This window comes from Panulirus ornatus, chromosome 11 (assembly GCF_036320965.1).
Source record: "Panulirus ornatus isolate Po-2019 chromosome 11, ASM3632096v1, whole genome shotgun sequence".
NCBI lineage: Eukaryota > Metazoa > Arthropoda > Malacostraca > Decapoda > Palinuridae > Panulirus > Panulirus ornatus.
In genome coordinates this window covers 43,193,615-43,217,495 of record NC_092234.1, presented here as the reverse complement: position 1 = coordinate 43,217,495, position 23,881 = coordinate 43,193,615, and the positions used below count along the sequence as shown (strand labels likewise).

The 23,881-nt window shown below is 42.7% G+C and overlaps 1 protein-coding gene across 2 annotated transcripts in view; it reads right to left on the bottom strand.

Moving 5' to 3' along the window:
- Positions 1-23,881, bottom strand: part of nop5 (nop5 ribonucleoprotein) — a 71,551-nt gene that overhangs the window by 19,653 nt on the left and 28,017 nt on the right. For both annotated transcript variants that reach the window (XM_071666846.1, XM_071666847.1), the window contains exon 6: positions 18,724-18,869. In XM_071666846.1, the coding sequence (XP_071522947.1) occupies positions 18,724-18,869 (146 nt within the window). The remainder of the gene's footprint in view (positions 1-18,723; positions 18,870-23,881) is intronic.

The following is a 23,881-nucleotide window of genomic DNA, read 5'->3' as shown; positions in this document are numbered from 1 at the left end:
ACACATTGTCCTCAAACATCTCATTTCCAGCACATCCATCCTCCTGCGCACAACTCTATCCATAGTCCACGCCTCGCAACCATACAACATTGTTGGAACCACTATTCCTTCAAACATACCCATTTTTGCTTTCCGAGATAATGTTCTCGACTTCCACACATTCTTCAAGGCTCTCAGAATTTTCGCCCCCTCCCCCACCCTATGATCCACTTCCGCTTCCATGGTTCCATCCGCTGCCAGATCCACTCCCAGATATCTAAAACACTTCACTTCCTCCAGTTTTTCTCCATTCAAACTCACCTCCCAATTGACTTGACCCTCAACCCTACTGTACCTAATAATGTATGACTCATGGTGAGGTGCCTGAGGATTGGCGGAATGCGTGCATAGTGCCATTGTACAAAGGCAAAGGGGATAAGAGTGAGTGCTCAAATTACAGAGGTATAAGTTTGTTGAGTATTCCTGGCAAATTATATGGGAGGGTATTGATTGAGAGAGTGAAGGCATGTACAGAGCATCAGATTGGGGAAGAGCAGTGTGGTTTCAGAAGTGGTAGAGGATGTGTGGATCAGGTGTTTGCTTTGAAGAATGTATGTGAGAAATACTTAGAAAAGCAAATGGATTTGTATGTAGCATTTATGGATCTGGAGAAGGCATATGATAGAGTTGATAGAGATGCTCTGTGGAAGGTATTAAGAATATATGGTGTGGGAGGAAAGTTGTTAGAAGCAGTGAAAAGTTTTCATCGAGGATGTAAGGCATGTGTACGTGTAGGAAGAGAGGAAAGTGATTGGTTCTCAGTGAATGTAGGTTTGCGGCAGGGGTGTGTGATGTCTCCAAGGTTGTTTAATTTGTTTATGGATGGGGTTGTTAGGGAGGTGAATGCAAGAGTTTTGGAAAGAGGGGCAAGTATGAAGCCTGTTGGGGATGAGAGAGCTTGGGAAGTGAGTCAGTTGTTGTTCGCTGATGATACAGCGCTGGTGGCTGATTCATGTGAGAAACTACAGAAGCTGGTGACTGAGTTTGGTAAAGTGTGTGAAAGAAGAAAGTTAAGAGTAAACGTGAATATATATATATTTTTATATACTTTTTATTATACTTTGTCGCTGTCTCCCGCGTTTGCGAGGTAGAGCAAGGAAACAGACGAAAGAAATGGCCCAACCCCCCCCCATACACATGTATATACATACGTCCACACACGCAAATATACATACCTACACAGCTTTCCATGGTTTACCCCAGACGCTTCACATGCCTTGATTCAATCCACTGACAGCACGTCAACCCCGGTATACCACATCGCTCCAATTCACTCTATTCCTTGCCCTCCTTTCACCCTCCTGCATGTTCAGGCCCCGATCACACAAAATCTTTTTCACTCCATCTTTCCACCTCCAATTTGGTCTCCCTCTTCTCCTTGTTCCCTCCACCTCTGACACATATATCTTCTTGGTCAATCTTTCCTCACTCATCCTCTCCATGTGCCCAAACCACTTCAAAACACCCTCTTCTGCTCTCTCAACCACGCTCTCTTTATTTCCACACATCTCTCTTACCCTTACGTTACTCACTCGATCAAACCACCTCACACCACACATTGTCCTCAAACATCTCATTTCCAGCACATCCATCCTCCTGCGCACAACTCTATCCATAGCCCACGCCTCGCAACCATACAACATTGTTGGAACCACTATTCCTTCAAACATACCCATTTTTGCTTTCCGAGATAATGTTCTCGACTTCCACACATTCTTCAAGGCCCCCAGGATTTTCGCCCCCTCCCCCACCCTATAATCCACTTCCGCTTCCATGGTTCCATCCGCTGCCAGATCCACTCCCAGATATCTAAAACACTTCCCTTCCTCCAGTTTTTCTCCATTCAAACTCACCTCCCAATTGACTTGACCCTCAACCCTACTGTACCTAATAACCTTGCTCTTATTCACATTTACTCTTAACTTTCTTCTTCCACACACTTTTCCAAACTCAGTCACCAGCTTCTGCAGTTTCTCACATGAATCAGCCACCAGCGCTGTATCATCAGCGAACAACAACTGACTCACTTCCCAAGCTCTCTCATCCCCAACAGACTTCATACTTGCCCCTCTTTCCAAAACTCTTGCATTTACCTCCCTAACAACCCCATCCATAAACAAATTAAACAACCATGGAGACATCACACACCCCTGCCGCAAACCTACATTCACTGGGAACCAATCACGTTCCTCTCTTCCTACACGTACACATGCCTTACATCCTCGATAAAAACTTTTCACTGCTTCTAACAACTTTCCTCCCACACCATATATTCTTAATACCTTCCACAGAGCATCTCTATCAACTCTATCATATGCCTTCTCCAGATCCATAAATGCTACATACAAATCCATTTGCTTTTCTAAGTATTTCTCACATACATTCTTCAAAGCAAACACCTGATCCACACATCCTCTACCACTTCTGAAACCACACTGCTCTTCCCCAATCTGATGCTCTGTACATGCCTTCACCCTCTCAATCAATACCCTCCCATATAATTTGCCAGGAATACTCAACAAACTTATACCTCTGTAATTTGAGCACTCACTCTTATCCCCTTTGCCTTTGTACAATGGCACTATGCATGCATTCTGCCAATCCTCAGGCACCTCACCATGAGTCATACATACATTAAATAACCTTACCAACCAGTCAACAATACAGTCACCCCCTTTTTTAATAAATTCCACTGCAATACCATCCAAACCTGCTGCCTTGCCGGCTTTCATCTTCCGCAAAGCTTTCACTTCCTCTTCTCTGTTTACCAAATCATTTTCCCTAACCCTCTCACTTTGCACACCACCTCGACCAAAACACCCTATATCTGCCACTCTATCATCAAACACATTCAACAAAACTTCAAAATACTCACTCCATCTCTTTCTCACATCACCATTACTTGTTTTCACCTCCCCATTTGCGCCCTTCACTGAAGTTCCCATTTGCTCCCTTGTCTTACGCACTTTATTTACCTCCTTCCAGAACATCTTTTTATTCTCCCTAAAATTTAATGATACTCTCTCACCCCAACTCTCATTTGCCCTTTTTTTCACCTCTTGCACCTTTCTCTTGACCTCCTGTCTCTTTCTTTTATACATCTCCCACTCAATTGCATTTTTTCCCTACAAAAATCGTCCAAATGCCTCTCTCTTCTCTTTCACTAATACTCTTACTTCTTCATCCCACCACTCACTACCCTTTCTAATCAACCCACCTCCCACTCTTCTCATGCCACAAGCATCTTTTGCGCAATCCATCACTGATTCCCTAAATACATCCCATTCCTCCCCCACTCCCCTTACTTCCATTGTTCTCACCTTTTTCCATTCTGTACTCAGTCTCTCCTGGTACTTCCTCACAGAGGTCTCCTTCTCAAGCTCACTTACTCTCACCACCCTCTTCACCCCAACATTCACTCTTCTTTTCTGAAAACCCATACATATCTTCACCTTAGCCTCCACAAGATAATGATCAGACATCCCTCCAGTTGCACCTCTCAGCACATTAACATCCAAAAGTCTCTCTTTCGCACGCCTGTCAATTAACACGTAATCCAATAACGCTCTCTGGCCATCTCTCCTACTTCCATAAGTATACTTATGTATATCTCGCTTTTTAAACCAGGTATTCCCAATATATATATATATTTTTTTTTATACTTTGTCGCTGTCTCCCGCGTTTGCAAGGTAGCGCAAGGAAACAGACGAAAGAAATGGCCCAACCCACCCCCATACACATGTATATACATACGTCCACACACGCAAATATACATACCTACACAGCTTTCCATGGTTTACCCCAGACGCTTCACATGCCTTGATTCAATCCACTGACAGCACGTCAACCCCGGTATACCACATCACTCCAATTCACTCTATTCCTTGCCCTCCTTTCACCCTCCTGCATGTTCAGGCCCCGATCACACAAAATCTTTTTCACTCCATCTTTCCACCTCCAATTTGGTCTCCCTCTTCTCCTCGTTCCCTCCACCTCCGACACATATATCCTCTTGGTCAATCTTTCCTCACTCATTCTCTCCATGTGACCAAACCATTTCAAAACACCCTCTTCTGCTCTCTCAACCATGCTCTTTTTATTTCCACACATCTCTCTTACCCTTACGTTACTCACTCGATCAAACCACCTCACACCACACATTGTCCTCAAACATCTCATTTCCAGCACATCCATCCTCCTGCGCACAACTCTATCCATAGTCCACGCCTCGCAACCATACAACATTGTTGGAACCACTATTCCTTCAAACATACCCATTTTTGCTCTCCGAGATAATGTTCTCGACTTCCACACATTCTTCAAGGCTCCCAGAATTTTCGCCCCCTCCCCCACCCTATGATCCACTTCCGCTTCCATGGTTCCATCCGCTGCCAGATCCACTCCCAGATACCTAAAACACTTCACTTCCTCCAGTTTTTCTCCATTCAAACTCACCTCCCAATTGACTTGACCCTCAACCCTACTGTATCTAATAACCTTTCTATTATTCACATTTACTCTTAACTTTCTTCTTTCACACACTTTACCAAACTCAGTCACCAGCTTCTGCAGTTTCTCACATGAATCAGCCACCAGCGCTGTATCATCAGCGAACAACAACTGACTCACTTCCCAAGCTCTCTCATCCCCAACAGACTTCATACTTGCCCCTCTTTCCAAAACTCTTGCATTCATCTCCCTAACAACCCCATCCATAAACAAATTAAACAACCATGGAGACATCACACACCCCTGCCGCAAACCTACATTCACCGAGAACCAATCACTTTCCTCTCTTCCTACACATACACATGCCTTACATCCTCGATAAAAACTTTTCACTGCTTCTAACAACTTGCCTCCCACACCATATATTCTTAATACCTTCCACAGAGCATCTCTATCAACTCTATCATATGCCTTCTCCAGATCCATAAATGCTACATACAAATCCATTTGCTTTTCTAAGTATTTCTCACATACATTCTTCAAAGCAAACACCTGATCCACACATCCTCTACCACTTCTGAAACCACACTGCTCTTCCCCAATCTGATGCTCTGTACATGCCTTCACCCTCTCAATCAATACCCTCCCATATAATTTGCCAGGAATACTCAACAAACTTATACCTCTGTAATTTGAGCACTCACTCTTATCCCCTTTGCCTTTGTACAATGGCACTATGCACGCATTCCGCCAATCCTCAGGCACCTCACCATGAGTCATACATACATTAAATAACCTTACCAACCAGTCAACAATACAGTCACCCCCTTTTTTAATAAATTCCACTGCAATACCATCCAAACCTGCTGCCTTGCCGGCTTTCATCTTCCGCAAAGCTTTTACTACCTCTTCTCTGTTTACCAAATCATTTTCCCTAACCCTCGCACTTTGCATACCACCTCGACCAAAACACCCTATATCTGCCACTCTATCATCAAACACATTCAACAAACCTTCAAAATCCTCACTCCATCTCCTTCTCACATCACCATTACTTGTTATCACCTCCCCATTTGCGCCCTTCACTGAAGTTCCCATTTGCTCCCTTGTCTTACGCACTTTATTTACCTCCTTCCAGAACATCTTTTTATTCTCCCTAAAATTTAATGATACTCTCTCACCCCAACTCTCATTTGCCCTTTTTTTCACCTCTTGCACCTCTCTCTTGACCTCCTGTCTCTTTCTTTTATACGTCTCCCACTCAATTGCATTTTTTCCCTGCAAAAATCGTCCAAAAGCCTCTCTCTTCTCTTTCACTAATACTCTTACTTCTTCATCCCACCACTCACTACCCTTTCTAATCAACCCACCTCCCACTCTTCTCATACCACAAGCATCTTTTGCGCAATCCATCACTGATTCCCTAAATACATCCCATTCCTCCCCCACTCCCCTTACTTCCATTATTCTCACCTTTTTCCATTCTGTACTCAGTCTCTCCTGGTACTTCCTCACACAAGTCTCCTTCCCAAGCTCACTTACTCTCACCACCCTCTTCACCCCAACATTCACTCTTCTTTTCTGAAAACCCATACAAATCTTCACCTTAGCCTCCACAAGATAATGATCAGACATCCCTCCAGTTGCACCTCTCAGCACATTAACATCCAAAAGTCTCTCTTTCGCGCGCCTGTCAATTAACACGTAATCCAATAACGCTCTCTGGCCATCTCTCCTACTTACATAAGTACACTTATGTATATCTCGCTTTTTAAACCAGGTATTCCCAATCATCAGTCCTTTTTCAGCACATAAATCTACAAGCTCTTCACCATTTCCATTTACAACACTGAACACCCCATGTATACCAATTATTCCCTCAACTGCCACATTACTCACCTTTGCATTCAAATCACCCATCACTATAACCCGGTCTCGTGCATCAAAACCACTAACACACTCATATATATATATATATATATATATATATATATATATATATATATATATATATATATATATATATACACACACATACACATACATACGCACATATACACACACACACACATACATATATATACATATGAAAAATGTAAGAAACAATTTAGAAAACTGAAACTTCTAGCTTGAAATGAAATGAAAAAATGAATGTCACATGATGGTTCAACCTCTGGCTATGGAAAAAGGAAATGTATAATTTATTTACACAAATGTCAATAGTAGTTCTCATCAATTTAACCACTGTATCAATAAGCTTCAATGTCTAAGCTACATTTTTTCCAATCTCACTATTTTCTTGTCAAAGCACCATGTATGAAAACTATCACTCCATGCTTGTGGCATGAGAAGAGTGGGAGGTGGGTTGATTAGAAAGGGTAGTGAGTGGTGCGATGAAGAAGTAAGAGTATTAGTGAAAGAGAAGAGAGAGGCATTTGGACGATTTTTGCAGGGAAAAAATGCAATTGAGTGGGAGATGTATAAAAGAAAGAGACAGGAGGTCAAGAGAAAGGTGCAAGAGGTTAAAAAAGGGCAAATGAGAGTTGGGGTGAGAGAGTACCATTAAATTTTAGGGAGAATAAAAAGGTGTTCTGGAAGGAGGTAAATAAAGTGCGTAAGACAAGGGAGCAAATGGGAACTTCAGTGAAGGGTGCAAATGGGGAAGTGATAACTAGTGGTGATGTGAGAAGGAGATGGAGTGAGTATTTTGAAGGTTTGTTGAATGTGTTTGATGATAGAGTGGCAGATATAGGGTGTTTTGGTCGAGGTGGTGTGCAAAGTGAGAGGGTTGGGGAAAATGATTTGGTAAACAGAGAAGAGGTAGTGAAAGCTTTGTGGAAGATGAAAGCCGGCAAGGCAGCAGGTTTGGATGGTATTGCAGTGGAATTTATTAAAAAAGGGGATGACTGTATTGTTGACTGGTTGGTAAGGTTATTTAATGTATGTATGACTCATGGTAGAGGATGTGTGGATCAGGTGTTTGCTTTGAAGAATGTATGTGAGAAATACTTAGAAAAGCAAATGGATTTGTATGTAGCATTTATGGATCTGGAGAAGGCATATGATAGAGTTGATAGAGATGCTCTGTGGAAGGTATTAAGAATATATGGTGTGGGAGGAAAGTTGTTAGAAGCAGTGAAAAGTTTTTATTGAGGATGTAAGGCATGTGTACGTGTAGGAAGAGAGGAAAGTGATTGGTTCTCAGTGAATGTAGGTTTGCGGCAGGGGTGTGTGATGTCTCCATGGTTGTTTAATTTGTTTATGGATGGGGTTGTTAGGGAGGTAAATGCAAGAGTTTTGGAAAGAGGGGCAAGTATGAAGTCTGTTGGGGATGAGAGAGCTTGGGAAGCGAGTCAGTTGTTGTTCGCTGATGATACAGCGCTGGTGGCTGATTCATGTGCGAAACTGCAGAAGCTGGTGACTGAGTTTGGAAAAGTGTGTGGAAGAAGAAAGTTAAGAGTAAATGTGAATAAGAGCAAGGTTATTAGGTACAGTAAGGTTGAGGGTCAAGTCAATTAGGAGGTGAGTTTGAATGGAGAAAAACTGGAGGAAGTGAAGTGTTTTAGATATCTGGGAGTGGATCTGGCAGCGGATGGAACCATGGAAGCGGAAGTGGATCATAGGGTGGGGGAGGGGGCGAAAATCCTGGGGGCCTTGAAAAATGTGTGGAAGTCGAGAACATTATCTCGGAAAGCAAAAATGGGTATGTTTGAAGGAATAGTGGTTCCAACAATGTTGTATGGTTGCGAGGCGTGGACTATGGATAGAGTTGTGCACAGGAGGATGGATGTGCTGGAAATGAGATGTTTGAGGACAATGTGTGGGGTGAGGTGGTTTGATCGAGTGAGTAACGTAAGGGTAAGAGAGATGTGTGGAAATAAAAAGAGCGTGGTTGAGAGAGCAGAAGAGGGTGTTTTGAAATGGTTTGGGCACATGGAGAGAATGAGTGAGGAAAGATTGACCAAGAGGATATATGTGTCGGAGGTGGAGGGAACAAGGAGAAGAGGGAGACCAAATTGGAGGTGGAAAGATGGAGTGAAAAAGATTTTGTGTGATCGGGGCCTGAACATGCAGGAGGGTGAAAGGAGGGCAAGGAATAGAGTGAATTGGAGCGATGTGGTATACCGGGGTTGACGTGCTGTCAGTGGATTGAATCAGGGCATGTGAAGCGTCTGGGGTAAACCATGGAAAGCTGTGTAGGTATGTATATTTGCGTGTGTGGACGTATGTATATACATGTGTATGGGGGTGGGTTGGGCCATTTCTTTCGTCTGTTTCCTTGCGCTACCTCGCAAACGCGGGAGACAGCGACAAAGTATAATAAATAAAATAAATATATATATATATATATATATATGTCTTCGCCAACGGAACTACCTTGGCCCACCAGTGATGCTACTACGTTTGAAAATCAAGAACCATTGCAACACAAACCTCGCCAGGTGGTAGAGTGTCCCGCAGTGTATCGGGACAGACTTCCCCAAAACTTTTTTTAAAGGGGAAGTAAATGTTTATAGTTGTGTTACTGGAGTGATAGTTTTCATACATGGTGCTTTGACAAGAAAATAGTGAAATTGGAAAAAATGTAGCTTAGACATTGAAGCTTATTGATACAGTGGTTAAATTGATGAGAACTACTATTGACGTTTGTGTAAAAAAATTGAACATTTCCTTTTTCCATAGCCAGAGGTTGAACCATTATGTGACATTCATTTTTTCATTTCATTTCAAGCTAGAAGTTTCAGTTTTCTAAATTGTTTCTTACATTTTTCACATGTATATATATGTATGTGCGTGTGTGTGTGTATATGTGCGTGTGTGTGTGTGTATGTGTGTGTATGTGTATATATATATATGTATATTATCCCTGGGGATAGGGGTGAAAGAATACTTCCCACGTATTCCTCGCGTGTCGTAGAAAGCGACTAGCGGGGACGGGAGCGGGGGGCCAGAAATCCTCCCCTCCTTGTATTATTTCTTAACTTTCTAAAATGGGAAACAGACGAAGGAGTCACGCGGGGAGTGCTCATCCTCCTCGAAGGCTCAGATTGGGGTCTCTAGATGTGTGTGGATGTAACCAAGATGTGAAAAAAGGAGAGATAGGTAGTATGTTTGAGGAAAGGAACCTGGATGTTTTGGCTATGAGTGAAACGAAGCTCAAGGGTAAAGGGGAAGAGTGGTTTGGGAATGTCTGGGGAGTAAAGTCAGGGGTTAGTGACAGGACAAGAGCAAGGGAAGGAGTAGCAATACTCCTGAAACAGGAGTTGTGGGAGTATGTGATAGAATGTAAGAAAGTAAATTCTCGATTAATATGGGTAAAACTGAAAGTTGATGGAGAGAGGTGGATGATTATTGGTGCATATGCACCTGGGCATGAGAAGAAAGATCATGAGAGGCAAGTGTTTTGGGAGCAGCTGAATGAGTGTGTTAGTGGTTTTGATGCACGAGACCGGGTTATAGTGATGGGTGATTTGAATGCAAAAGTGAGTAATGTGGCAGTTGAGGGAATAATTGGTATACATGGGGTGTTCAGTGTTGTAAATGGAAATGGTGAAGAGCTTGTAGATTTATGTGCTGAAAAAGGACTGATGATTGGGAATACCTGGTTTAAAAAGCGAGATATACATAAGTATACTTATGTAAGTAGGAGAGATGGCCAGAGAGCGTTATTGGATTACGTGTTAATTGACAGGCGTGCGAAAGAGAGACTTTTGGATGTTAATGTGCTGAGAGGTGCAACTGGAGGGATGTCTGATCATTATCTTGTGGAGGCTAAGGTGAAGATTTGTATGGGTTTTCAGAAAAGAAGAGTGAATGTTGGGGTGAAGAGGGTGGTGAGAGTAAGTGAGCTTGGGAAGGAGACCTGTGTGAGGAAGTACCAGGAGAGACTGAGTACAGAATGGAAAAAGGTGAGAACAATGGAAGTAAGGGGAGTGGGAGAGGAATGGGATGTATTTAGGGAATCAGTGATGGATTGCGCAAAAGATGCTTGTGGCATGAGAAGAGTGGGAGGTGGGTTGATTAGAAAGGGTAGTGAGTGGTGGGATGAAGAAGTAAGAGTATTAGTGAAAGAGAAGAGAGAGGCATTTGGACGATTTTTGCAGGGAAAAAATGCAATTGAGTGGGAGATGTATAAAAGAAAGAGACAGGAGGTCAAGAGAAAGGTGCAAGAGGTGAAAAAAAGGGCAAATGAGAGTTGGGGTGAGAGAGTATCATTAAATTTTAGGGAGAATAAAAAGATGTTCTGGAAGGAGGTAAATAAAGTGCGTAAGACAAGGGAGCAAATGGGAACTTCAGTGAAGGGTGCAAATGGGGAAGTGATAACTAGTGGTGATGTGAGGAGATGGAGTGAGTATTTTGAAGGTTTGTTGAATGTGTTTGATGATAGAGTGGCAGATATAGGGTGTTTTGGTCGAGGTGGTGTGCAAAGTGAGAGGGTTGGGGAAAATGATTTGGTAAACAGAGAAGAGGTAGTGAAAGCTTTGTGGAAGATGAAAGCCGGCAAGGCAGCAGGTTTGGATGGTATTGCAGTGGAATTTATTAAAAAAGGGGATGACTGTATTGTTGACTGGTTGGTAAGGTTATTTAATGTATGTATGACTCATGGTAGAGGATGTGTGGATCAGGTGTTTGCTTTGAAGAATGTATGTGAGAAATACTTAGAAAAGCAAATGGATTTGTATGTAGCATTTATGGATCTGGAGAAGGCATATGATAGAGTTGATAGAGATGCTCTGTGGAAGGTATTAAGAATATATGGTGTGGGAGGAAAGTTGTTAGAAGCAGTGAAAAGTTTTTATTGAGGATGTAAGGCATGTGTACGTGTAGGAAGAGAGGAAAGTGATTGGTTCTCAGTGACTGTAGGTTTGCGGCAGGGGTGTGTGATGTCTCCATGGTTGTTTAATTTGTTTATGGATGGGGTTGTTAGGGAGGTAAATGCAAGAGTTTTGGAAAGAGGGGCAAGTATGAAGTCTGTTGGGGATGAGAGAGCTTGGGAAGCGAGTCAGTTGTTGTTCGCTGATGATACAGCGCTGGTGGCTGATTCATGTGCGAAACTGCAGAAGCTGGTGACTGAGTTTGGTAAAGTGTGTGGAAGAAGAAAGTTAAGAGTAAATGTGAATAAGAGCAAGGTTATTAGGTACAGTAGGGTTGAGGGTCAAGTCAATTAGGAGGTGAGTTTGAATGGAGAAAAACTGGAGGATGTGAAGTGTTTTAGATATCTGGGAGAGGATCTGGCAGCGGATGGAACCATGGAAGCGGAAGTGGATCATAGGGTGGGGGAGGGGGCGAAAATCCTGGGGGCCTTGAAAAATGTGTGGAAGTCGAGAACATTATCTCGGAAAGCAAAAATGGGTATGTTTGAAGGAATAGTGGTTCCAACAATGTTGTATGGTTGCGAGGCGTGGGCTATGGATAGAGTTGTGCGCAGGAGGATGGATGTGCTGGAAATGAGATGTTTGAGGACAATGTGTGGTGTGAGGTGGTTTGATCGAGTGAGTAACGTAAGGGTAAGAGAGATGTGTGGAAATAAAAAGAGCGTGGTTGAGAGAGCAGAAGAGGGTGTTTTGAAATGGTTTGGGCACATGGAGAGAATGAGTGAGGAAAGATTGACCAAGAGGATATATGTGTCGGAGGTGGAGGGAACGAGGAGAAGAGGGAGACCAAATTGGAGGTGGAAAGATGGAGTGAAAAAGATTTTGTGTGATCGGGGCCTGAACATGCAGGAGGGTGAAAGGAGGGCAAGGAATAGAGTGAATTGGAGCGATGTGGTATACCGGGGTTGACGTGCTGTCAGTGGATTGAATCAGGGCATGTGAAGCGTCTGGGGTAAACCATGGAAAGCTGTGTAGGTATGTATATTTGCGTGTGTGGACGTATGTATATACATGTGTATGGGGGTGGGTTGGGCCATTTCTTTCGTCTGTTTCCTTGCGCTACCTCGCAAACGCGGGAGACAGCGACAAAGTATAATAAATAAAATAAATATATATATATATATATATATGTCTTCGCCAACGGAACTACCTTGGCCCACCAGTGATGCTACTACGTTTGAAAATCAAAAACCATTGCAACACAAACCTCGCCAGGTGGTAGAGTGTCCCGCAGTGTATCGGGACAGACTTCCCCAAAACTTTTTTTAAAGGGGAAGTAAATGTTTATAGTTGTGTTACTGGAGTGATAGTTTTCATACATGGTGCTTTGACAAGAAAATAGTGAAATTGGAAAAAATGTAGCTTAGACATTGAAGCTTATTGATACAGTGGTTAAATTGATGAGAACTACTATTGACGTTTGTGTAAAAAAATTGAACATTTCCTTTTTCCATAGCCAGAGGTTGAACCATTATGTGACATTCATTTTTCATTTCATTTCAAGCTAGAAGTTTCAGTTTTCTAAATTGTTTCTTACATTTTTCACATGTATATATATGTATGTGCGTGTGTGTGTGTATATGTGCGTGTGTGTGTGTGTATGTGTGTGTATGTGTATATATATATATGTATATTATCCCTGGGGATAGGGGTGAAAGAATACTTCCCACGTATTCCTCGCGTGTCGTAGAAAGCGACTAGAGGGGACGGGAGCGGGGGGCCAGAAATTCTCCCCTCCTTGTATTATTTTTTAACTTTCTAAAATGGGAAACAGACGAAGGAGTCACGTGGGGAGTGCTCATCCTCCTCGAAGGCTCAGATTGGGGTCTCTAGATGTGTGTGGATGTAACCAAGATGTGAAAAAAAGGAGAGATAGGTAGTATGTTTGAGGAAAGGAACCTGGATGTTTTGGCTATGAGTGAAACGAAGCTCAAGGGTAAAGGGGAAGAGTGGTTTGGGAATGTCTGGGGAGTAAAGTCAGGGGTTAGTGACAGGACAAGAGCAAGGGAAGGAGTAGCAATACTCCTGAAACAGGAGTTGTGGGAGTATGTGATAGAATGTAAGAAAGTAAATTCTCGATTAATATGGGTAAAACTGAAAGTTGATGGAGAGAGGTGGGTGATTATTGGTGCATATGCACCTGGGCATGAGAAGAAAGATCATGAGAGGCAAGTGTTTTGGGAGCAGCTGAATGAGTGTCTTAGTGGTTTTGATGCACGAGACCGGGTTATAGTGATGGGTGATTTGAATGCAAAGGTGAGTAATGTGGCAGTTGAGTGAATAATTGGTATACATGGGGTGTTCAGTGTTGTAAATGGAAATGGTGAAGAGCTTGTAGATTTATGTGCTGAAAAAGGACTGATGATTGGGAATACCTGGTTTAAAAAGCGAGATATACATAAGTATACTTATGTAAGTAGGAGAGATGGCCAGAGAGCGTTATTGGATTACGTGTTAATTGACAGGCGTGCGAAAGAGAGACTTTTGGATGTTAATGTGCTGAGAGGTGCAACTGGAGGGATGTCTGATCATTATCTTGTGGAGGCTAAGGTGAAGATTTGTATGGGTTTTCAGAAAAGAAGAGTGAATGTTGGGGTGAAGAGGGTGGTGAGAGTAAGTGAGCTTGGGAAGGAGACCTGTGTGAGGAAGTACCAGGAGAGACTGAGTACAGAATGGAAAAAGGTGAGAACAATGGAAGTAAGGGGAGTGGGGGAGGAATGGGATGTATTTAGGGAATCAGTGATGGATTGCGCAAAAGATGCTTGTGGCATGAGAAGATTGGGAGGTGGGTTGATTAGAAAGGGTAGTGAGTGGTGGGATGAAGAAGTAAGAGTATTAGTGAAAGAGAAGAGGCATTTGGACGATTTTTGCAGGGAAAAAATGCAATTGAGTGGGAGATGTATAAAAGAAAGAGACAGGAGGTCAAGAGAAAGGTGCAAGAGGTGAAAAAAAAGGGCAAATGAGAGTTGGGGTGAGAGAGTATCATTAAATTTTAGGGAGAATAAAAAGATGTTCTGGAAGGAGGTAAATAAAGTGCGTAAGACAAGGGAGCAAATGGGAACTTCAGTGAAGGGCGCAAATGGGGAGGTGATAACAAGTAGTGGTGATGTGAGAAGGAGATGGAGTGAGTATTTTGAAGGTTTGTTGAATGTGTTTGATGATAGAGTGGCAGATATAGGGTGCTTTGGTCGAGGTGGTGTGCGAAGTGAGAGGGTTAGGGAAAATGATTTGGTAAACAGAGAAGAGGTAGTGAAAGCTTTGCGGAAGATGAAAGCCAGCAAGGCAGCAGGTTTGGATGGTATTGCAGTGGAATTTATTAAAAAAGGGGGTGACTGTATTGTTGACTGGTTGGTGAGGTTATTTAATGTATGTATGACTCATGGTGAGGTGCCTGAGGATTGGCGGAATGTGTGCATAGTGCCACTGTACAAAGGCAAAGGGGATAAGAGTGAGTGCTCAAATTACAGAGGTATAAGTTTGTTGAGTATTCCTGGTAAATTATATGGGAGGGTATTGATTGAGAGGGTGAAGGCATGTACAGAGCATCAGATTGGGGAAGAGCAGTGTGGTTTCAGAAGTGGTAGAGGATGTGTGGATCAGGTGTTTGCTTTGAAGAATGTATGTGAGAAATACTTAGAAAAGCAAATGGATTTGTATGTAGCATTTATGGATCTGGAGAAGGCATATGATAGAGTTGATAGAGATGCTCTGTGGAAGGTATTAAGAATATATGGTGTGGGAGGAAAGTTGTTAGAAGCAGTGAAAAGTTTTTATCGAGGATGTAAGGCATGTGTACGTGTAGGAAGAGAGGAAAGTGATTGGTTCTCAGTGAATGTAGGTTTGCGGCAGGGGTGTGTGATGTCTCAATGGTTGTTTAATTTGTTTATGGATGGGGTTGTTAGGGAGGTAAATGCAAGAGTTTTGGAAAGAGGGGCAAGTATGAAGTCTGTTGGGGATGAGAGAGCTTGGGAAGTGAGTCAGTTGCTGTTCACTGATGATACAGCGCTGGTGGCTGATTCATGTGAGAAACTGCAGAAGCTGGTGACTGAGTTCGGTAAAGTGTGTGGAAGAAGAAAGTTAAGAGTAAATGTGAATAAGAGCAAGGTTATTAGGTACAGTAGGGTTGAGGGTCAAGTCAATTGGGAAGTGAGTTTGAATGGAGAAAAACTGGAGGAAGTGAAGTGTTTTAGATATCTGGGAGTGGATCTGGCAGCGGATGGAACCATGGAAGCGGAAGTGGATCATAGGGTGGGGGAGGGGGCGAAAATTCTGGGGGCCTTGAAGAATGTGTGGAAGTCGAGAACATTATCTCGGAAAGCAAAAATGGGTATGTTTGAAGGAATAGTGGTTCCAACAATGTTGTATGGTTGCGAGGCGTGGGCTATGGATAGAGTTGTGCGCAGGAGGATGGATGTGCTGGAAATGAGATGTTTGAGGACAATATGTGGTGTGAGGTGGTTTGATCGAGTGAGTAACGTAAGGGTAAGAGAGATGTGTGGAAATAAAAAGAGCGTGGTTGAGAGAGCAGAAGAGGGTGTTTTGAAGTGGTTTGGGTACATGGAGAGAATGAGTGAGGAAAGATTGACCAAGAGGATATATGTGTCGGAGGTGGAGGGAACGAGGAGAAGAGGGAGACCAAATTGGAGGTGGAAAGATGGAGTGAAAAAGATTTTGTGTGATCGGGGCCTGAACATGCAGGAGGGTGAAAGGAGGGCAAGGAATAGAGTGATTTGGAGCGATGTGGTATACCGGGGTTGACGTGCTGTCAGTGGATTGAATCAAGGCATGTGAAGCGTCTGGGGTAAACCATGGAAAGCTGTGTAGGTATGTATATTTGTGTGAGTGGACGTATGTCTATACATGTGTATGGGGGGGGGGTTGGGCCATTTCTTTCGTCTGTTTCCTTGCGCTACCTCGCAAACGCGGGAGACAGCGACAAAGTATAATAATAAAAAAAATAAAAAAAAATAAAGTTTGTTGAGTATTCCTGGCAAATTATATGGGAGGGTATTGATTGAGAGGGTGAAGGCATGTACAGAGCATCAGATTGGGGAAGAGCAGTGTGGTTTCAGAAGTGGTAGAGGATGTGTGGATCAGGTGTTTGCTTTGAAGAATGTATGTGAGAAATACTTAGAAAAGCAAATGGATTTGTATGTAGCATTTATGGATCTGGAGAAGGCATATGATAGAGTTGATAGAGATGCTCTGTGGAAGGTATTAAGAATATATGGTGTGGGAGGCAAGTTGTTAGAAGCAGTGAAAAGTTTTTATCGAGGATGTAAGGCATGTGTACGTGTAGGAAGAGAGGAAAGTGATTAGTTCTCAGTGAATGTAGGTTTGCGGCAGGGGTGTGTGATGTCTCCATGGTTGTTTAATTTGTTTATGGATGGGGTTGTTAGGGAGGTGAATGCAAGAGTTTTGGAAAGAGGGGCAAGTATGAAGTCTGTTGGGGATGAGAGAGCTTGGGAAGTGAGTCAGTTGTTGTTCGCTGATGATACAGCGCTGGTGGCTGATTCATGTGAGAAACTGCAGAAGCAGGTGACTGAGTTTGGTAAAGTGTGTGAAAGAAGAAAATTAAGAGTAAATGTGAATAAGAGCAAGGTTATTAGGTACAGTAGGGTTGAGGGTCAATTCAACTGGGAGGTGAGTTTGAATGGAGAAAAACTGGAGGAAGTGAAGTGTTTTAGATATCTGGGAGTGGATCTGGCAGTGGATGGAACCATGGAAGCGGAAGTGGATCATAGGGTGGGGGAGGGGGCGAAAATTCTGGGAGCCTTGAAGAATGTGTGGAAGTCGAGAACATTATCTTGGAAAGCAAAAATGGGTATGTTTGAAGGAATAGTGGTTCCAACAATGTTGTATGGTTGCGAGGCGTGGACTATGGATAGAGTTGTGGGCAGGAGGATGGATGTGCTGGAAATGAGATGTTTGAGGACAATGTGTGGTGTGAGGTGGTTTGATGGAGTAAGTAACGTAAGGGTAAGAGAGATGTGTGGAAATAAAAAGAGCGTGGTTGAGAGAGCAGAAGAGGGTGTTTTGAAATGGTTTGGTCACATGGAGAGAATGAGTGAGGAAAGATTGACCAAGAGGATATATGTGTCGGAGGTGGAGGGAACGAGGAGAAGAGGGAGACCAAATTGGAGGTGGAAAGATGGAGTGAAAAAGATTTTGTGTGATCGGGGCCTGAACATGCAGGAGGGTGAAAGGAGGGCAAAGAATAGAGTGAATTGGAGCGATGTGGTATACCGGGGTTGACGTGCTGTCAGTGGATTGAATCAAGGCATGTGTATGGGGGTGGGTTGGGCCATTTCTTTCGTCTGTTTCCTTGCGCTACCTCGCAAAGGCGGGAGACAGCGACAAAAAAAAAAAAAAAAAAAAAAAAAAATATATATATATATATATATATATATGGAATGGATGGAACCATGGAAGCGGAAGTGGATCATAGGGTGGGGGAGGGGGCGAAAATTCTGGGAGCCTTGAAGAATGTGTGGAAGTCGAGAACATTATCTTGGAAAGCAAAAATGGGTATGTTTGAAGGAATAGTGGTTCCAACAATGTTGTATGGTTGCAAGGCGTGGGCTATGGATAGAGTTGTGCGCAGGAGGATGGATGTGCTGGAAATGAGATGTTTGAGGACAATGTGTGGTGTGAGGTGGTTTGATCGAGTAAGTAACGTAAGGGTAAGAGAGATGTGTGGAAATAAAAAGAGCGTGGTTGAGAGAGCAGAAGAGGGTGTTTTGAAATGGTTTGGGCACATGGAGAGAATGAGTGAGGAAAGATTGACCAAGAGGATATATGTGTCTGAGGTGGAGGGAACGAGGAGAAGTGGGAGACCAAATTGGAGGTGGAAAGATGGAGTGAAAAAGATTTTGTGTGATCGGGGCCTGAACATGCAGGAGGGTGAAAGGAGGGCAAGGAATAGAGTGGATTGGATCGATGCGGTATACCGGGGTTGACGTGCTGTAAGTGGATTGAATCAGGGCATGTGAAGCGTCTGGGGTACACCATGGAAAGCTGTGTAGGTATGCATATTTGCGTGTGTGGACGTACGTATATACATGTGGATGGGGGTGGGTTGGGCCATTTCTTTCGTTTGTTTCCTTGTGCTACCTCGCAAACGCGGGAGACAGCAAAAAAAAAAAAAAAAAAAAAAAAAAAAAAAAAAAAAAAAATAGAAATCACTAAAATGTCGAGGAAGAAGTTTATATGCCTGTGGGAAACTATTAGGTATAAGTAATGAAAGCCATAAAATGTGGGATAAGAATATCAAAGATTATCCTTAGGCCACCCTACATTTGCCACAAAAACTTAACTGGAGAGGTGTAGTGATAGTTACAAAATGTGTTAAATACCATACCTGTTCACATAAGTTGTGAATGTTTAAGATGTCTTCCTCAGCAACCTCTGTGCCCATTGACACTTCAGCTGCTGCTTTTACGTCCTCCTCAATTTCCTCTGGGAGAATTTCAGAGAAGTCAGTACTTACAGCGTTGTCTCGAGTACCTGAAATATGAGACATATAACAAATACATAAAAGAATAAATAAAGGAAAAACATCACTAGATGCTGGATCCTACACTTTCAAAATGCCAACAATAACGTAAATGCCAGTTAAAAATTGATGTTTATCACATATCTCAAAAACTACTGCAACAAATCAACCATTTAACAAATCAAAAAATGGTAAAATATTTCTTTCCCTGTGTTTTCAACAACAGCAAAAATTTAGTAAATGGCTAAGAAGCAGCACTGGGGTTCTTTGGTTAAAGAGCCTCTGTTGCCATGGCCAACCCTATGTGGGAGTTCCAAACGGAACAGACATCACAGATATAGATAAATAGATAGGCTTTCAATCTTTAAAGGCTGTAGAAAATTTCACTCCTATAAGTAAATGTCTCAAATCTTTTGGTTGCTATGCAACCCATACCATGCAAATTCAATGATTAGCTTTCTTAGCCACTGTTGGTAATACTTTATGCCTACCACAAATAAGAACTTGATCGAATAATTTCTTTTCGTGTCAGGTATCAAGTTAAGAGACCAGGCCTCCTTTTCCCTTAGCATACAATTCAGTTTAACTATACATGTAATCTTAAAGGTCACTCAAACTAAAAAAATCTACAAAAAAAATTGTGCAGATATATTTCTGAACTGCTGATCACTTATCTCTTAAATGACAGAAGAAAGGAAGAAAGTTGTCAAGATTCAAGGGTAGGGAGTCTTACACTTTTTCCCATTATAAAATGAATGAAAAGGAAGTGAAGGTACAGGATATGCATAAAATAGTGGGGTAACATAAATAAATATGGTCATAGTGTTGAGCAAATTAATGGTGAGAGCCCTTGGCAAGGGGCTAATGAAGAGAGCAGAGGTTGAGACCCACACATAAATTCATTACTATGAAATATATCCCTGGGGATAAGAGAGAAAGAATACTTCCCACATATTCCTCATGTGTCGTAGAAGGCGACTAAAGGGGTTGGGAGCAGGGGGCTAGAAACCCTCCCCTCCTTGTATTTTAACTTTCTAAAACGGGAAACAGAAGGAGTCACGTGGAGTGCCCATCATCCTCGAAGGCTCAGATTAGGGTGTCTAAATGTGTGTGGATGTAACCAAGATGAGAAAAAAGGAGAGATAGGTAGTATGTTTGAGGAAAGGAACCTGGATGTTTTTGCTCTGAGTGAAACGAAGCTTAAGGGTAAAGGGGAAGAGTGGCTTGGGAATGTTTTGGGAGTAAAGTCAGGGGTTGGTGAGAGGACAAGAGCAAGGGAAGGAGTAGCACTTCTCCTGAAACAGGAGTAGTGGGAGTATGTGATAGAGTGTAAGAAGGTAAACTCTAGATTGATATGGGTAAAACTGAAAGTGGATGGAGAGAGATGGGTGATTATTAGTGCATATGCACTTGGGCATGAGAAGAAAAATCATGAGGCAAGTGTTTTGGGAGCAGTTGAGTGAGTGTGTTAGTAGTTTTGATGCACGAGACCAGGTTATAGTGATGGGTGATTTGAATGCAAAGGTGAGTAATGTGGCAGTTGAGGGAATAACTGGTGTACATAGGTTGTTCAGTGTTGTAAATGGAAATGGTGAAGAGCTTGTAGATTTGTGTGCTGAAAAAGGGCTGTGGTTCCAACAATGTTATATGGTTGTGAGGCGTGGGCTATAGATATAGTTGTGCGGAGGAGGGTGGATGTGCTGGAAATGAGATGTCTGAGGACAATATGTGGTGTGAGGTGGTTTGATGGAGTAAGTAATGAGAGGGTAAGAGAGATGTGTGGTAATAAATAGAGAATAGAAGAGGGTGTTTTGAAACGGTCAACTGGAGAGAATGAGTGAGGAAAGATTGACAGAGGATATATGTGACAGAGGTGGAGGGAACGAGGAGAAGTGGGAGACCAAATTGGAGGTGGAAAGATGGAGAGAAAAAGATTTTGAGTGATCGGGGCCTGAACATGCAGGAGGGTGAGAGGGTGCAAGGAATAGAGTGAATTGGAACGATGTGGTATACCGAGGTCAATGTGCTGTCAATTGATTGAACCAGGGCATGTGAAGTGTCTGGGGCAAATCATGGAAAGTTTTGTGGGGTCTGGATGTGGAAAGGGAGCTGTGGTTTCAGTGCATTATGCATGACAGCTAGAGACTGAGTGTGAATGAATGTGGCCTTTGTTGTCTTTTCCTAGCGCTCCCTCACGCACATTCGAGGGGAGGGGGTTTTCATTTCATTTGTGGTGGGGTGGCGACAGGAATGAATAAAGGCAGACAGTATGAATTATGTACATGTGTATCTATGTATATGTCTGTGTGAGTATATATATGTATACGTTGAGATGTATAGGTATGTATAAGTATGTGTGTGGACGTGTATGTATATACATGTGTATGTGGGTGGGTTGGGCCATTCTTTCATCTGTTTCCTTGCACTACCTCGCTAACGCAGGAGACAACGACAAAACATAATAGAAAGAAAATAAAAAGATGTTTTGGAAGGAGGTAAATAAAGTGCATAAGACAAGGGAACAAATTGGAACATCAGTGAAGGGGGCTAATGGGGAGATGAAACAAGTAGTGGTGATGTGAGAAGGAGATGGAGTGAGTATTTTGAAGGTTTATTGAATGTGTTTGATGATAGAGTGGCAGATATAGGGTGTTTTGGTCGAGGTGGTGTGCAAAGTGAGAGGGTTAGGGAGAATGATTTGGTAAACAGAGAAGAGGTAGTAAAAGCTTTGCAGAAGATGAAAGCTGGCAAGGCAGTGAGTTTGGATGGTACTGCAGTGGAATTTATTAAAAAAGGGGGTGACTGTGTTGTTGACTGATTGGTAAGGTTATCTGATGTATGTATAACCCATGGTGAGGTGCATGAGGATTGGCGGAATGCTTGCATAGTGCCACTGTACAAAGGCAAAGGGGATAAAGGTGAGTGCTCAAATTACAGAGGTATAAGTTTGTTGAGTAATCCTGGGAAATTATATGGGAGGGTATTGATTGAGAGGGAGGAAGGCAAGTACAGAGCATCAGATTGGGGAAAAGCAGTGTGGCTTCAGAAGTGGTACAGGATGTGTGGGTCAGGTGTTTGCTTTGAAGAATGTATGTGAGAAATACTTAGAAAAGCAAATGGTTTGTATGTAGCATTTATAGATCTGGAGAAGACATAAGACAGAGATGCTCTGTGGATGGTATTAAAAATATATGGTGTGGGAGGCAAGTTGTTAGAAGCAGTGAAAAGTTTTTATCGAGGATGTAAGACATGTGTATGAGTAGGAAGAGAGGAAAGTGATTCATTCTCAGTTAATGTCGGTTTGCGGCAGGGGTGTGTGATGTCTCCATGGTTGTTTAACTTGTTTATGGATGGGGTTGTTAGGGAGGTGAATGCAAGGGTTTTGGAGAGAGGGGCAAGTATACAGTCTGTTGTGGATGAGAGAGCTTGGGAAGTGAGTCAGTTGTTGTTCACTGATGATACATCGCTGGTGGCTGATTCGAGTGAGAAACTGCAGAAGCTGGTGACTGAGTTTGGTAAAGTGAGTGAAAGAAGAAAGCTGAGAGTAAAAGTGAATAAGAGCAAGGTTATTAGGTACAGTAGGGTTGAGGGTCAAGTCAACTGGGAGGTAAGTTTGAATGGAGAAAAACTAGAGGAAAAGAAGTGTTTTAGATATCTGGGAGTGGATTTGGCAGTGGCTGGAACCATGGAAGCTGAAGTGTGTCATAGGGTGGGGGAGGGGGCGAAAGTTCTGGGAGCATTAAAAAATGTGTGGAAGGCAAGAACATTATCTCGGAAAGCAAAAATGGGTATGTCTGAAGGAATAATGGTTCTGATAATGTTATATGGTTGCGAGGCGTGGGCTATAGATAGAGTTGTGCAGAGGAGGGTGGATGTGCTGGAAATGAGATGTTTGAGGACAATATGTGGTGTGAGATGGTTTGACCAAGTAAGTAATTCAAGGGTAAGAGAGATGTGTGGTAATAAAAAGAGTGTGGTTGACAGAGCAGAAGAGGGCATTTTGAAATGGTTTGGTCACATGGAGAGAATGAGTGAGGAAAGATTGACAAAGAGGATATATGTGTCAGAGGTGGAGGAGACAAGGAGAAGTGGGAAGCCAAATTGGAGGTGGAAAGATGGAGTGAAAAAGATTTTGAGTGATCGGGGCCTAAACATGCAGGAGGGTGAAAGGCGTGCAAGGAATAGAATGAATTGGAACAATGTGGTATACCGGGTCCGATGTGCTGTCAATTGATTGAACTTGGGCATGTGAAGCATCTGGGATAAACCATGGCAAGTTTTGTGGGGCATGTATGTGGAAAGGGAGCTGTGGTTTCGGTGCATTATACATGACAGGTAGAGACTGAGTGTGAACGAATGTGGCCTTTGTTGTCTTTTCTTAGTGCTACCTCACGCGCATGCGGGGCGAGGGGGTTGTCATTTCATGTCTGGGGGGGTGGCGATGGGAATGAATAAGGGCGGACAGTATGAATTATGTGCATGTGTATATATGTATATGTCTGTGTGTGTATATATATGTATATGTTGAGATGTATAGGTATGTATATGTGCATGTGTGGACGTGTATGTATATACATATGTATGTGGGCGGATTGGGCCATTCTTCTGTCTGTTTCCTTGCACTACCTCGCTAATAAGGGAGACAGCGACAAAGTATAAATAAATAAATATGAAAAATACAAGCAAATGCAAAGGATATGTAGAAACAAGTATACTAACAAAGCTCATATGGAAGAAAGCCCTAAAGATAAGGTGTAATTCCCCCACGAGGCAAATGCGAAAGGAGGATGGAGGTTTTGTCAGCCGTATACCAATATTCACTACATGACATATAACTATTCATGGTTACTATTTACCCATATTCTACACAGTTTTCTTTTTTCAAACTTCTTTGCCTTACTAGCTTACTTCCATTCCCTACCTGTCATGCGTAATGCACTGAAACCACAGCCCCCTATTCACAAACAGGCCCCATAGACCTTTCTGTGGTTTCCACAATCCACTTCATATGCCCTAGTTTGGT